The sequence below is a fragment of the Balaenoptera physalus genome, assembly GCF_965194825.1.
Source record: "Balaenoptera physalus genome assembly, chromosome: 5".
NCBI lineage: Eukaryota > Metazoa > Chordata > Mammalia > Artiodactyla > Balaenopteridae > Balaenoptera > Balaenoptera physalus.
Window position 1 is genome coordinate 99071838 of NC_138884.1, and position 15876 is coordinate 99087713.

General features: G+C 47.1%; 1 protein-coding gene across 2 annotated transcripts in view; it reads left to right on the plus strand.

The window, feature by feature from the left end:
• LGI2 (leucine rich repeat LGI family member 2) overlaps nt 1-14200 on the plus strand; it is a 28893-nt gene extending 14693 nt beyond the window's left edge. The window contains exons 7-8 of one of the 2 annotated variants that reach the window (XM_082462380.1): nt 2616-2780; nt 10677-14200. In XM_082462380.1, the coding sequence (XP_082318506.1) occupies nt 2616-2780; nt 10677-11494 (983 nt within the window). In that variant the 3' untranslated portion in view covers nt 11495-14200. Of the gene's footprint in view, nt 1-2589; nt 2781-10676 lie in introns of both variants that reach the window. The other variant, XM_082462381.1, reaches the window with a different exon arrangement.
• The last annotated feature ends 1676 nt before the right edge of the window (nt 14201-15876 follow it).

The following is a 15876-nucleotide window of genomic DNA, read 5'->3' on the forward strand; positions in this document are numbered from 1 at the left end:
ATCCACGGTGACTCTTCCCTAAGTCTTCACGCAGGCAGCTTCACGCTGTCACTGTTACGCAAGTAGAACTCCGGAGGGATCACCGCAGCCGAGGCTGGGCGCTGACACTTAATCCTCCCTCTCCCATTTGGCCTCTACAGCAACCCTGTGAAATAGACGTTGCCCTCATTTTACTCCTGGGGAACCTGAGGCTCTTGCCCGAGCTCCTGGAGCTGCAAGCGCAGGCGGGGTGGAAACCAGTCTGTCTCACCTGCCCCAGCTATTCCGAATGTTCCAGAAGGGGGGGTATCTCCTCCACTCTTGCCGCCTCTCCCCACTGTCCCTCGGCCACCTCTTGCTGTCGGGTGCAGAGGCAGCTTTCTCTTTGCTTCTCCCTCTTCTCCCTCTTCTCCCTGTACCTGCAAGCGTCCTTCATTCAGCCCCGTCCTCTCCCCGCCACGGTCACGGGCGAGGCCAGCCCTCCCACACTCGCCAAGCCAGCAAGCATTTACTCAGCAGCTCCTGTCCACTGAGAACGAGAGGGGCCCCTCCAAAAGGTAACATGTATTGAGCACGCACCTTGTGCAAAGAACTGTTCTACGTGAGTATGAATCATAACAGACGATGAAGAAACTGAGGCAGAGAGAGGTTGGGTAACTTCCCTAAGGTCACTCAGCAAAAAGGCAGAGTCAGCGCTCCGGCATTTCATCTTAGATGCCATTAAAATGAACACTCTCCCCAAGAGATGGCCCAGTGGTGACCAGGACAGTGGAGGGGGACTGTCCTTGCTTGGATCTCAATTCCATATTTATCAGTCGCCTACCGTGTGCTGAGCCTGAGGTCGGCATGTCTACCACATTCCCTAGTCTGTTCCTGCCATCGAGCTTGGATCATTGCCCCCATACTGCAGATGAGTAAACCGAGGCCTCGTAAGGGGAGGTGCGCACGCAGCCCAGGGATTCAAACACAGGAATTGGTTTCAGGTGGTCTGACTCCAGGCACGGCGCTCTTTCCAGTGCCTCACGCCGCCCTTACTCCTCAGCTTTACCTTCTGCCCGCTGACTGGCACCTGCTCTTCCCACCCCAGCTCCACGCTTCCCACCTTAACACTCGCTCAGCTGCTCTGCCCCCTTACCTGCCTCTAGTCCTTTTGCACTGGCCCTCCTTACTCACTGCCTGGTGCCTGCCCTTTTAATGCCTTTCTCAGTTGACATCTTTCATGAGGCTTCTGAGTCAATTATTTCTTGAGTGGCTGCTGTGGGCTTGTGTCATTGGAGCTCCGAGAAGTGTAGGACCTTCCTTAGGAAGCCCTTGGTTCAGGAGACACACCACGCTGGCTGTGTGTCCATGGCCGGGCACACACCCTCTCTGAGCTTCAGCTTCTGGCTCTAAGATCTCTCCCATTTCTTCAAATCTGACCCTGATGTCTCTGTGTTGGAGACTCAGTCCTAGTAAATAATAAGATGTAAACAACATTGCCTGATTATGAGTCCAGCAAGTTAGGAAGGGTCCCTGATTGGACCGGTCAGGGCAGCTTTGCAGAGGAGATGGGACTTCACGGGGCATGGATAAGGATTGGGTGGGGAAGAGGTGGGCAAAGCCAGGATTTTCTCATAGGAACTACTTTCCTAAGCCAGACGTCCACCCTCATTTTACCCTGGGCACTTTTAGCCTGCTGAGAAGCAGTGCACCCTGAAAGATCTCTGGCCAAAGAAATAAACTTTATTAGTATTTTGTTTTTTTAGAAAAACTTCTTTCGTCATTGTTTCTCTAGCTACTGCACACACTAACTGTTCTTGCATCCGAGGGCATGCTAACCCTGTTTCTTGGTAAGACTGTACATTCCCTACCAAGATTTCACACAGTGAGTCACTGTAGCTCAGGGAGCGACACAGATGATGGGTATTGACTCGCCACTAAGTGTAAGAGCAGAATGCGTGCTTAAATAGGATGGCATCTATGTTGCTGGAAAATCTAATAGATCTCCTGTAACTGCTCCCTGAGCTGCAGAGCGCTACCCAGATCCCAGGCACGGCCGTACTTAGCACTGCTACGAGTCCAGTAACCAGTAAACACACTTAGGTTAACTTCCCCGCACCGTGGGCTTTATAAACCTCCAAGACCTTGTCAAAGAGTTTGGTTTGGTTTCCAAAACTGCAGCATGCCCTTTGGGGAATTTACTTTTAGTTTTCTTTATTACCTGGACTATTCTGAGAGAGCTAAAAATAACAGCATTCCCCAAAGGAATTTGACCACAGCAGCCCTTCTTCATAGAGTAAATTTCACGATAGTTTCAGGAATGTTGCCCTGCAGTATCCTTTCTGTCCTGTCTTTCTGAAAGCCAGGTCTCACCAAATTTGTTTAAAACTTTGAGATCCTCTAGCCAGACTTGTGAGCTATTTATCTCAAGGAAGCTGTATTAGAAGCTGTGCGTTCAGTCTGCTAATTCTGCACAAGCCAGAACCCTCTGGACTCACCCAGAGTGAAACACGCCATGATGTGTGTTGCTTCTCTCCTGCCCTCCCCCCTCCCCAGTCCTCTTTGGAACTGATGAGAGAAAGGATAGAAGGGGAACGGGGGTCCATAATGCCCACAGGAGAGCTCACGGAGACTTTTTTTTAAACACCTCTTCCCAGATTTTGTTGTTCATCAGACTCTGCCCTACCAGTCGGTTTCAGTGGATACGTTCAACTCCAAGAATGATGTGTACGTGGCCATCGCTCAGCCCAGCATGGAGAACTGCATGGTGCTGGAGTGGGACCACATCGAAATGAATTTCCGGAGCTATGACAATATTACAGGTGTGTTATGGCTTTGACTGGATGTACTGACCTCATTTCAGCGTGGCCTAAAGCCCGGGGGAGAAGAAATGTTCTCTGTCATCCCGAGAGGGAGCTTGGCTCTCTGGCTTAGTTTGATTTGGGAGCACATTCCAGCCCACCCTCTTCCCTCCAACTTTTTCTGGACGTGGTCAGTTATTGGTGAGAGCGGAAACCTTAGGTGGTGATTCTATTTATTGTTGGTGATCCTTTTGTAGAGGGAGAGGGTGATGGGGGCCTGTGGTGGGAAGCATTTTCCTGAAATGGTGAGAAGTCACTCCCAGAATCCCTTGATTTTGAGCAGTTATGACAGCCTCAGACTGCATGAGCGTTTTAGCAGCTAAATGAATCCTTTGACTTTTGTAAGCTCTTAACTAATATGCTAATGCACACACACACACACACACACGCGTGCTCATGCACACACATGCAATGTGCTCACGTACACACATGCACACACTCACGAACACACACACACTATAGCTGTTTCTATTGCCCCCTTGCCAAGTCCTGGTGATCACTACTTCCTTTTAATAAGTATATACAAAATAAGCATAAATGGCTTCCTAATTCAAGCCTTTGGAATAAGACTTAGTTAGAGCTTCATTTGGGGCCATATCATTGAATCCCAGTGTCTTAGTGCTACTAAAAATGGACTGTCTACTTGCTTTTTAAATAAGTGGATAAAGTCAAAATAATCTTTCAAAGACTTCTCATTTATCAAAGTGCAATCTGATAATAATACTGACTTTACAAGCAGCACCACGTGGCCTAACTGTTGCCCCATGTGAGGGTTTCCTTCAGTGATTCCTGCTCTGGTTCGAGCAGCGTCTTGCTGGGGCAGAGAGAAGTGTATCCAGGTAGCATTTCCAGATACGGAGGTTCTGGCCTTGCAGCAGGTGCAGGGATGCAGGGAGAGCGTCGTTAACCCTTGGGGAGCAGAGCTGCTAATGAGGCTGATCTGGCAGCCCGGAGAGGTCTTTGAGACGTATATCCTGACGCTCCGACATGCCATCTGGCCTCCCAGTGCTGAGCCCACATTCCCGGGAGCAGCCCCGCTCGCTCCAAGCGCAGACTCAGCACAGAGCAGTGCAGGTGAACCTGTGGAGGGGAGCCCAGGCCTCAGGACCCTAAAGCCGGTCCATGTTAGAGGAAACGAGGCGAGAGAGGAACTCACCACCCGCATGGTTTTGTGCTTCCATCTTTTCTCTGACCTGGAAGATCGGTGAGGGCTGAATGAGCAGGCCCCTCTGCCTTCTCTCCTCCCTCTCACACGAGGAGGTGGGAGCAGAGTGAAGCCGGGCTCTCGTGCAGGGAGTTCTGATGCCAGTGCTTGCTGCCGGTGCTGGTTGTGGGTTTGCAGAGAGGCAGGTTCGGGTTAGTCTCGTTGGGGCTCATAACAGCTGTTTGAGGTGTTATTGCGGGTTCCCTGCCCGTAGGTAGAGGACAAGCGACCTCTCTTCAAGAGAAAGGAGGCATATGGGCTATAAAGAGCTCAGGTTTTGAAAACCTATGAACATGGATTCTACTCCTGACTCTGCCATGTGCTAGGAAGTAGCTGGGGCCTTTGAGCCTCTGTTTTCTCATCCGTGAAATGGGCAGGAGATTACCTCCCATGGATGTTGTGAGAATTGGATGAGTGCCAGGCACAGAGCAGGCAGTTCTTTTTTTTTTTTTTTAAGTGTTTCCTCTTTCTCTTTTTTTTTTACTTAAAAAAAATTTATTTATTTTAGGCTGCGTTCAGTCTTCATTGCTGCGCGTGGGCTTTCTCTAGTTGCGGAGAGCTGGGGCTACTCTTCGTTGCTGCACGTGGGCTTTCTCTAGTTGCGGAGAGCTGGGGCTACTCTTCGTTGCTGTGCGTGGGCTTCTCATTGCGGTGGCTTCTCTTGTTGCGGAGCACGGGCTCTAGAGCACAGGCTCAGTAGTTGTGGCACACGGGTTTAATTGCTCTGTGGCATGTGGGATCTTCCCAGACCAGGGCTCGAACCCGTGTCCCCTGCATTGGCAAGCAGATTCGTAACCACTGCGCCACCAGGGAAGTCCCAAGCAGGCAGCTCTTAATGCTGGCTTCCTCCTCACCTTTCCGAACGAAGAGATGAAGGCTCAGGCATGTTGAATCACTCTACTGTTACTTCCAAGGCAGAGCCCGGGACCTGTCACTGCTGCATCCCACCCTTTCCTTCTCCCAGGTTGACCTTGGTAGGAAGGGACAGCGTTGCCCTCCACCTGCCCTTCCTACATACAGCAGCTGGTCACACCCCTAGGTTCATCAAGTCATTCATTCATTTTTTCATTTGTTCGCAAAGATTTCTTGAGTGCTTACTCTGAGCCAGGCCCAGTCTAGGTGCTGGGGCCGTAGCAGTGAACAAGTCACAAGAAAACCTCCACCTTCAAGGAGTCTGTGTTATAATGGGAGAGAGAGAGACAATAAAATAAGACAAATAACTGTAATACATACAGCACATTAGATGGCAGCATGCTAAGAAGGGAAAAGGTGGCAGGGAGGAAAGATTTGAAGTGTTGGCATGAGAGGACTGAAATTTTAGATAGAGTGTCTGGTAGAGGCCTCATTAAGAAGGTGTTTGAATAAAACTTGTGGAACATGAGGGCTTGATGCGCATGGAGAGTGGGGACGGTGGGGAGAACATTCCAGACAGGGAAGAGTGAGTGCAGCAGTCCAGAGGCAGGAGGGTATTTTTCCTGTTTGATGGACAGGCAGGTGGCTGGTTTGGCTTGGACAGAATGATCCAGGGGCAGTTGTAGGAGACAAAGTCAGAGAGGTAAGAGGGCTGATCATGGGGGCCTTGCAGGTCCTACGAAGGGCTTGGGCTTTTACCTTTGTTCAGAGGTCAGCCAGGCTGCATAGAAGATGCAGGTGCCTGCTACAGAATGCTGGGTTGTATCCAGCTGCTGGGTTGAGAGTAGTCCGTGTGTGGGGAGGGGACCAAAGTGGAATCAGAGCAAGTAGTTGAGAGGCTATTGTAAGGATTCAGGCAAGTGTTAATGGCCTGGACCCAGCAGAGGCTGCAGAGCTGGGGGTAGGAAGTGGTCAGTGAGAGCAGAGTGGGTGTGGCCAGAGCCAGGGCTGGAGCTTAGTGGTTTCCAGGGATTCCTTGGCCTCTCAGTGTTGAAGTCTGAATCTTCTGAGAGGTGGGCAGCTGGGCATGCAGCCCACTGGGATCCTCTTCACAGCCAAGCCCAAGAAGTGAGCTACAAAAGTGTGTTCGTTACGTTTATGAACTCCAACGTCACACTGGTTTTTCACAAATCTGGCTCTAGATCTTTCTAGCTGGTGACCTTGGCCAAGTTTTAATTTCCATGAGCCCCTTTCATCTGTAAGGTGGGAATTCCATCTGTAAAATGGTATCATCATAGTATTGGGCCCATGGGAATTTAACTGGGTAGCTTATATAACACTTAGCATGGGGCCTGGCGTATAGTAAGTTCTCAACAAGTGTTGGGATATCAGTTGCGGATAAAAAATAGATATTTGATTATTATTCCTTGCTACCACCGCTAGGGAAATCCACCAGGTTTGGATCTTTTACTCTTCTTAATTCATGAAAGCACACAGATTTCATACATTAGGGTCCCAACACACATTTCTGAATACATATTGCCAATTTCCTGTCACTTATTGATTTCTGATCCCATCTTACAATTCAACCACCCCTCTTTTGTTTCTCCCTTCACCTGGGTTTCCAGGCTCAAATGCAGCCTCCTACAGGAAGCATTTCTTGTTGACCGGATTGGAATGAAGTCTGCCTTCTCTGCTCCCTTATTACATGAATTTCCATTAAACACAAATCTCGTCACATAATTTTTCACTTAGAGGAAGGCAACTCACATTTACCTACTCAGTGATTTATAAGCTGTTTCTTTCGTCAGCTACACAACCTCATAATGTGTACTTATTGTCTCTATTTTATAGTGAAAAAAAAAAAATAGGAGCAGCCCTCCTTCTCCCATAGACCCTAACTCTTTGACTTCAATAAAATTGTCTCCACAACTTTCAAAAGCATAGGAGTGCCAGGACCAGCAGAGCATGGCCTGAGGGAGGCTGGGAAAGAGGGTGGTTACAGAAGTACGGGCCTTGCTCGCTCTGTGGAGAAAAGAGTGTGGCTCGCTGGAATTCAGCCTGGTGTGAAGGAAAGCCCTGCAGCTCACACAAGCTGGGCAGATGACAAATGGATGAGCAAGGACACAGCCCCAGAACCACTTGCCTCGAACAAGACCAAGGTAAATGTGGACCGTTCTCTCCTCATGGGGCTGTGCATGCCTCATTTATCATCTCGTTTGATCACAGGGTGACCCCAGAGTCAGCAAGAGCTGGGCAGGATTTTCTCCATCCATGGCCGGCAAGTCTGGGGCTCCGAGGAATGGGAGGGACACATGCTTCCCCCTCTGTGGCCCTGCTGGGCATTGTGCAAAAGGGACATCCATCCTCTAGTGGGAGAGGGAGACCCAGGGTCATGAGCCGCCCCCCCCGCCCCCCAAGTTTTGCTCCTTATGTCGTCTCCTTTTTCTCTCTACATCTCTTCTCAGCTCTCCTGTTTTTGGTTAATTTTGTTTGCCTTTTGATTTCTGCCCACTAAGTATGTTGCAGCATCTCTCCTCCTAGATTAAAACACACACACACACACACACACACACGAGGATTTCTGCTGCTGCTGACAACTCCATAAGCTACAACTCCACAGGCTACACCTGGAAAGAGGATGCTTTATGGAGCATCTCCAAGAAAGGAATTCTTTCTTTCTCACACGGCCCCTCGGCTGAGACCAGTAAAGCTGCAGGATGCTTCTGGGTAGAAGGGACCTCCATAGCCAGGGACTCAGGAGGAACATGCATCTCAGTTAGTGCTGTCAGGGGGGAGTCAGTGCAGTTTCTGAGGAGCAGTTTGGTAGTTTAAACCCAGAAGCCTTAACAACGTGCACAATGTCTACCCCGCAATCTCTCCATTTAAGAACACTACCAGATGGTTTTCAAACACAGATTTCTCTACAGGGAAGCCTATAACTTCCAATAATGAAAAACTGGAAATAAGTGCAATGTCCAGCAGTAGGGGATTAAATAAAATATGGTGCCTCCATGCAATGGAATACCATGTAGTGTTAAAAAATCAAGTTGTAGAAGATGCAATAACATGGGAAAATGTTCACGACATAGTGGTCAAGGGAAAAAAGCAGGTTATAAAAAATCCATGTACACTATAAGCCCAGATCTATTTTTAAAAAGCACATTTGAATATGTGCAGAGATTGGCAATTAAAGAAATATATCAAGATATTAAGTGTTATTTCAGCATTTGCAGTTCAAGTGATTTTGATTTTCTTCTTTGTACTTTTTGGTACATTGGTGGTGGAGTGTAGACTGGAGCCAGATTACCTGGATTTGGATCCCAGGCTCCATCACATTGTAGCTGTGTGACCTTGTATAAGTTACTTAACTTCTCTGTGCCTTTATAAAACGGGGTACAATATTAAGTGTATGCTAAGTATATAATAAGCATGTAAAGTGCTTAGTATAGTGCCTTTATGTGTTACCTATTATTATTTTCAAAATTTGCTTTGATGAACATTAAAAATCTTTATACTCAGAAAAAATGCAATAATTAGCTTTAGACAAAAGAAAGGGACCAGGTTCTTGCAGGAAAGCCAAAGCAGTGGAAGAGAAAAGTAAATACCACCCTAAAATCCACCCACCGTCTGCCCCCAATGTTAATACTGAGGACAGAAATTGGGTAATTATCCTTGTAATTTACAGACCAAATTCACTTTGGTCCAAACTGCCTAGAGAATTAGGGGAAAGAAATAACTTTTAATTGAATGACCTAGATGACGGGTCAATACTCTTTGAGATGTGGGTGGTCTTATTGCTGTCTGGCTGGAACGGTGAGGGTGGGGGGTCTGGGTGCAGATAGGGAGAAGGTGATGGGAGGTGACCCAGACAGGGGAGTCACGACTGAAGATGTTCCCCTTTTCCTGCGAAGTTCTGGTTTGGTGCCGCCTGAGCGAGATCACTCAGATCATGGCTCGTGATGTCAGTTGCCTCAATGATTCAATAATGAGAGCGACTAGTTACTGATCACTTCCTGTGTGTGCAAGCTCTCTACTAAAAACCCTGAGCGTGAAATTTCTCAGGTGGTCTTTACAGCGGCGGTGTAAGGTCAGGGCTGGCAGCATCCTTAGTCTCGTCTGGTAGGGGAGGAACCTGAGGAACTGCCACAGGGTCAGAAAGCTTAGGAGGTGCTGGGCCGTGTGGCCTGGAGTCACAGGGTTTAACACTGGCCTATTCTGCCTCCGCTCAGCTTCAGGAATCAGAAAAGGTCAAACGTCCTCAAGAGCTCTCATTACATTTTTTTTTTTCCTGCCTCTAAGTCCTGACTCCTAGCTTTTTACCCCCCAAGAGAAGAAACCCTTTTAAATGCCTCTTTCTGCCCTATGGAGTCGGGCATAGCATGCAGACAATTCGCTTGGTGTCTTAGTGAATTTCCTGAATTATACGCCTGCCTCTAAAGACGCCAGAGGCCCAGGTGACCAACATTTACCTATTTCGATGGAGGTACATTTAAAGCTATTTTTTTTAATTGTGGGGAAATACACATAACATAACATTTACCGTCTTAACTGTGTTTGTGTGTGGTTCAATAAATGCATCCATCCCCAGAACTCTTCATCTTGAAAAACTGAAACTCGGTACCCATTAAACTGTAATTCCCCATTCTCCCCTCCTCTCAGACCCTGGCAACCACCCTTCTGCTTCCTATCTCTGTGAATCTGACTCCTCTAGGTACCTCATATGAGTGGAATCATACACTATTTGTCTTTTTGTGACTGCTTATATCACTTAGCATAATGTCTTCAACATTCACCCATGACACAGCATGTGTCGGAATTTCCTTCCTTTTTAAGGTGTAACGATAATCCATTGTGTGTATATACCACATTTTGTTTACCCATTCATCCATCAGTGGACACTTGGGTTGTTTCCACCTTTTGGCTATTGGGAATAATGCTGCTATGAACCTGGCGTACACATATCTCTTCAAAACCCTGCTTTCAGTTCTTTGGGAACAGACCCAGAAGTGGAATTGCTGGATCATATGGTAATTCTTTGTTAAATTTTCTGATGAATCGCCATACTGTTTTCCACAGTGGCTGAACATGTTATATTTCTCACCAGCAGTTCATAAGGGTTCCAGTTTCACTGTGGACTGGCATTTTTTTTTTTATTTACCTAAAGATTTTATTATTGTTTTGTACCAATTAGATTTACATAAAGATTTATCCTTTTCATTCTCTTGATTAAACGCAAAAATATTCTGATTGTTTAATATATTATTATTCAATAGAGTTAATTTACCTAAAGAAATTTTTGTTATATATAGTTTAGATTTACATAAACAAATATTTACTCTGTTCATTGTTCTTTCTTTTTTTAAAAAAAATGAACTATAGTTGATTTACAATATTGTGTTAGTTTCAGGTGTACAGCAAAGTGATTCCATTTTATATACATATATATGTGTGTGTGTATATATATATTTCAGATTATTTTCCATTATAGATTATTACAAGGTATTGGATATAGTTCCCTGTGCCATGCAGTAGGTCCTCATTGTTTATCTGTTTTACATATAGTAGTGTGTATCTGTTAACCCCATACTCCTGATTTATCCACCCCCTTTTCCCTTTGGTAACCGTAAGTTTACTTTCTATGTCTGTGAGTCTGCTTCTGTTTTATAAGTAAGTTCACTTGTTTTATTTTTAGATTCCACATATAAGTGGTATCATGTAATATTTGTCTTTCTGTGACTCTGGACGAGTGTTTCTCACAGTGGCTGCCCTAACCCCGTCTCCCCTCTTCTGGAGCGCAGGTCAGTCCATCGTGGGCTGTAAGGCCATCCTCATCGACGACCAGGTCTTTGTGGTGGTGGCCCAGCTCTTCGGCGGCTCTCACATTTACAGATACGACGAGAGCTGGACCAAGTTTGTCAAATTCCAGGACATAGAAGTCTCTCGCATTTCCAAGCCCAACGACATCGAGCTGTTTCAGATCGAGGACGAGAAGTTCTTTGTCATCGCAGACAGCTCCAAAGCCGGTCTGTCGACCGTGTACAAATGGAACAGCAAAGGATTCTACTCGTACCAGTCTCTGCACGAGTGGTTCAGGGACACGGACGCCGAGTTTGTTGAAATAGACGGCAAATCACACCTGATCCTATCCAGCCGCTCCCAGGTCCCCATCATCCTCCAGTGGAATAAAAGCTCTAAGAAGTTTGTCCCCCACAGCGACATCCCCAACATGGAAGATGTGCTGGCCGTAAAGAGCTTCAGGATGCAGAACGCCCTCTACCTTTCCCTCACCCGCTTCATCGGGGACTCTAGGGTCATGCGGTGGAATAGCAAGCAGTTTGTGGAGATCCAGGCTCTCCCATCCCGGGGGGCCATGACCCTGCAGCCCTTTTCTTTTAAAGAGAATCACTACCTGGCCCTGGGGAGTGACTATACGTTCTCCCAGATATACCAGTGGGATAAAGAGAAGCAGCTCTTCAAAAAATTCAAGGAGATTTATGTGCAGGCGCCTCGTTCCTTCACAGCCGTCTCCACTGACAGGAGAGATTTCTTCTTTGCATCCAGTTTCAAAGGGAAAACAAAGATTTTTGAACACATAATTGTTGACTTAAGTTTGTGAAGGTGTGATTGGTGAATTCAAAAGACGTGTAGCTTTAGCTGTCACAAGAGAGGACCAAGGGGGGAAAAAAAGCCAGGTTCACAGGTCTGAAATTACAAATGCACTGGGGAAATAGTTAGAAGTTTTCAAACTTTTAGAACTCATATTTTAATCAGGGATTGCATTTATTGGCTAACTGCATGACATGTCCATTCTCCCACTTAAAAAGACATCTGAAAGCCTGTAATTACTGAGAAGGGAGTACAACGTTAACTCTTACCATCTAGGGAAATAATGCGCCTTTTTTTCTTTTTAATGAGGAAGGAGAAAATCGGATAAGATGGGACAGCTCTTATAATGAAATAAAAGCAAAAAAAAAAGACCAAACACACTATGGGCCCTTCTCATTCCATTTTAGCAATCTATTGGGTAAGAATGCTTAAAGCCAAAGTCAGCTGAAAAGATTTGCTGATGATTAGTTTAAAAATCTGATAACACTCAGCAGTGCTATTTTGAGCCTTCCCTGTTTCCTGAATCCCCCCTAATAGCAGAGCCTTGACTGTTTCATTGGCTCATATAGATGGCTGTTCATCACGGGTGTGTTAACAAAATAACGTTTAACGTTGCTTCCTCTGCTACAGAAAAAATATTCTGCTGACACACGTATTGGTCCATCACAGGCTGTGGGCCCAGGAGTGAGACAAAGAAGTTTCCCCCTCTTCTTGTGGCTCAGAGCTGACCCCCATGGTGGCCAGAGCAATTGTGCTTGTTTGATGCTCTCCATGAATCATCTGCTTCTCTGGACCCATGCTTTGAGTTTGTGGGTAACCAGCAGACAGGCCAAAGACTGAATGGTGCTTTTTATTCTGTCCTTTAGAGCGACAGAACAGGTATGTTCATCTGTGGAGCATTTGGTAGGATTTCTGAAGTAAGGTTTTGTGGAGTCAGAGAGGGCTTTTTTATACAAGTCTTGATGTTCTTTGAAACCTAGAGATGATTCTGTGATGGATGTGTGTCTTTGTCCTCTGGGCTACTTAATATTTCAAGTAACTGCATGCCAGCCTACCTAGCTGCCCACCTGCCTCCCCGCCCACTCACGTCACCGTCCTGCTTTGTCGACTTGCTGATATTGCTGCCAATCCAATCCAGTCCTCCTGAAGGTGCTGAGGCACCACATTGCAGAACCCCGGGTGTCCGTGACGGCTGTGCCCCTTCCTCTCCCAGCACGCTCGCAGAGGAGACCCATGCCCTTACACAGGGTGACGTGCTGGCAGGGGCTCATCCGGTACAGGCTGGGGCTGGGGGGTGGCAAGGGTCTCAGGTTGATCCAGAGGGACCAGATTTGGAGCCAGACATACTGAATCCCCGTCCACACGCAGGGGACAAGATGGCCTCTCTGGTGAGGCCCATTTAGGAAGCTCATGGGGTCTGGTTTCGTGGAAGGTTCCAGGTAGATAGTCTGCCTGGTTAGCTGGTTCTCTTCAGAGAATATGAAATGAGTGCTTTCAAGAGCGGCTCTCAAAGAGAAATCCAACAAGTTCTCTTGTGGCTGTGAAAGCACAGTCACCTTGTATTGTATTGCTGTTTTGTTTGTTTGTTTGTTTTGTTTTGTTTATTTTATTTATTTATCTTTGGCTGTGTTGGGTCTTCATTGCTGAGCGCGGGCTTTCTCTTGTTGTGGCGAGCAGGGACTACTCTTCGTTGTGGTGCGCGGGCTTCTCATGGCGGTGGCTTCTCTTGTTCCAGAGCACAGGCTCTAGGTGCGTGGGCTTCAGTAGTTGTGGCACGTGGGCTCAGTAGTTGTGGCTCGCAGGCTCTAGAGCGCAGGCTCAGTAGTTGTGGCGCATGGGCTCAGTAGTTGTGGCTCACGGGCTCTAGAGCGCAGGCTCAGTAGTTGTGGCGCACGGGCTTAGTTGCTCCGTGGCATGTGGGATCTTCCCGGACCAGGGCTCGAACCTGTGTCCCCTGCATTGGCAGGCGGATTCTTAACCACAGTGCCACCAGGGAAGCCCTGTATTGCTGTTTTTTAATGATTGTTTGCCAAGTCATGAGTAGGTAGATGTTCTGTCACAAATATGGATGTGTTTGTTGTTTCCAGACTTTGAGCAGTGCAGATGGAGGCAATAAGCAGCAATCAGAGAACGATGCGGCCACGTCACAGCAGCACGCTTGGGACAGTACTTGTGGGACCGCAGGCTCAGGGCTTCCCGCCGAACTAATTCACCCACACAGAGTAGCGCTGCTGCTCGAAACTTTCCTACTAACCATGGAGCAAACAAGAAAAAAAGCGGTTTGTTTTCCTTTTTAAGCACAAATCGCTCTTTCTTCCATGTTCTTTTGCCTTCCTGGTTTATTTGAATTGACTAGAAATACCCAGATCCTCACATCGGAGGCTGACCTGCCTTTCCTCTGACTGTCAAGACGGGCAAGCTATGCTTTCTGGCGCATGGAGCCCCTCAGGCGACAAGCCTGGGTGGAAAAACGCGCACTTGGCAAGGAGTGTAAGAGACACTTAGACCGTCCTAGCACTTGTGCCGGGTTGAAATGTAGAGGAGACAGCGGGAGCATCTTTTCCCAGTGCTGCCTCCACGGAGCAGTGGCCCCCTTCCCAGCCTTACCTCTGAGGGCGGAGTTAGGGGCCGCCCTCTGCACTCACCACGCTGGGAACCATGGCCTGGAATCTGGAAAACCAGGGAGCAAAGGGGGCGAGACTGGCAGTGGGGGGACTTGCTAGAAGATCTAAAGCAACTGGGGATGGGGAGGGGTGTGGGGATGAGAGGGTGGGAAACCCACTCAGCTACAATCAGTTTTTCTTTTTAAAAAATTGCAGACAACATCGGAGGCTGCAATGTACAGTCCCCGTGCTAAGGGAGGAGGTATTCTGGCCGACTTACCCAAACAGCATAGATGTTCTTGACGGGAGGCTGTGGAAGCTTTGCTTCATTAATCTTCCTGCTCCGTCCCAAGAACCCCAAGAAACAATTTCTGCAAGAAGCTTTCTTCCAGTAATAATGGAAGACAAACAAAAAAACCCCAAACAGCAGCAACAAAAACCCAAAGCAGAGAGGCATGTGGGCCCATCCTCTGTGGAGCTGGCCTTAGGAGAGTCTGCCTTTGCATCTCCATTCCTTCCCATTACCCACATCTTCTCAGTTTGTTTCTTCTTTATAATCTCAGTGGCTAGGCTCCTAGATCGAGTCCCTCCACATGGCCATGTGGCCAATCCACACAGCCTTAAATTGAGGACTTGTCCCCAAACTCCATGGGGTCAGGAATAGATCTCTCACGAACACTCTAAAAACAAGCCTTAGGTGTGAGTAGCACTGTGTTCTCAGGCAGTGGATAACAAGACCACCCTGCGTTTTGGCAAAACTTTATATTTTTCAATGTACGTTTGTGTTCATCTCAGTTGTTCATAAATAGTTCTTCAGTTTTTGAAGGCATATTGGAGGGCAGATATTATTCTAATGTCAGAGAAGGAAATAGACACAGAAAACCTTAAGTCAATCGCTCAAGGTTATCCAGTTGTGAGTGGCAGAGCTAAAGCTTTCCATCTGAACAGCAGGCTTTATATTTTCTTTCTGTGACACTGCCATGCCCTCCCAGTAAAGACTTTTTATCACAATTTTGAATATAGCAGCACTTTGAGATAAAATTAAAAATGCAACAAAATGTGCATAGACAGAGGGAAAATCATGCTGAACAGACACCATTCAATCATCCGGTCCATTTAACAATTAAACAGTACAGAACTGCTATTACAAGCAAGACCCTCTTAAAAGTCTGCCAGAAGTTACAGATAATTTTCTGTTCTAAGGAGGGTTTTTAGCTAGCATGACAGTTTCTCCCCAACCCCTTCCCCAGATAGCTATGGGAGGGATGTTAAAGTTGAGACACATCTGGTTCTTGTCACAATGTCCACAGGATAAACAAGAAGAGTTCCATGAGGGAAAAACTAAAACCTCCAATGCACGAGTGATGATGAATTGCTCCCGGGCCGTAATCAGCCTTTGGGGAGCGTGCTGGAAATGGCAGTGTTGCATTTTTCTTCCCCATGGAGTGAGAGGCTGTGTATTTTTAGGCAAGAAATCAGCGTGGGATGCTGGAGGTTTGGCTGCCAGGAACACTCACGATGGAAATTTCTCCGACCTGGGTATAATGAAAGAGAGATGAAGGTCTTCAGGAGGGGAGTCTATTTGCATGCCATCTAAAGAAAATGTCCTTAGCCGGCTTCCTGATTCTTCTGCAGAGGTATCAGGCCTTCGCTCATGGTTTTGGAAGAGAATTCTTTAATTAGGCCGTGCTCAAAGATTCTGTTAAGCAGCATTCTGGAGTGGAATGCTATAATCTAGATGCTGATGCAGTAAGCAAGGTGGCCCAGACTTGGGGGATAATGGAATGGG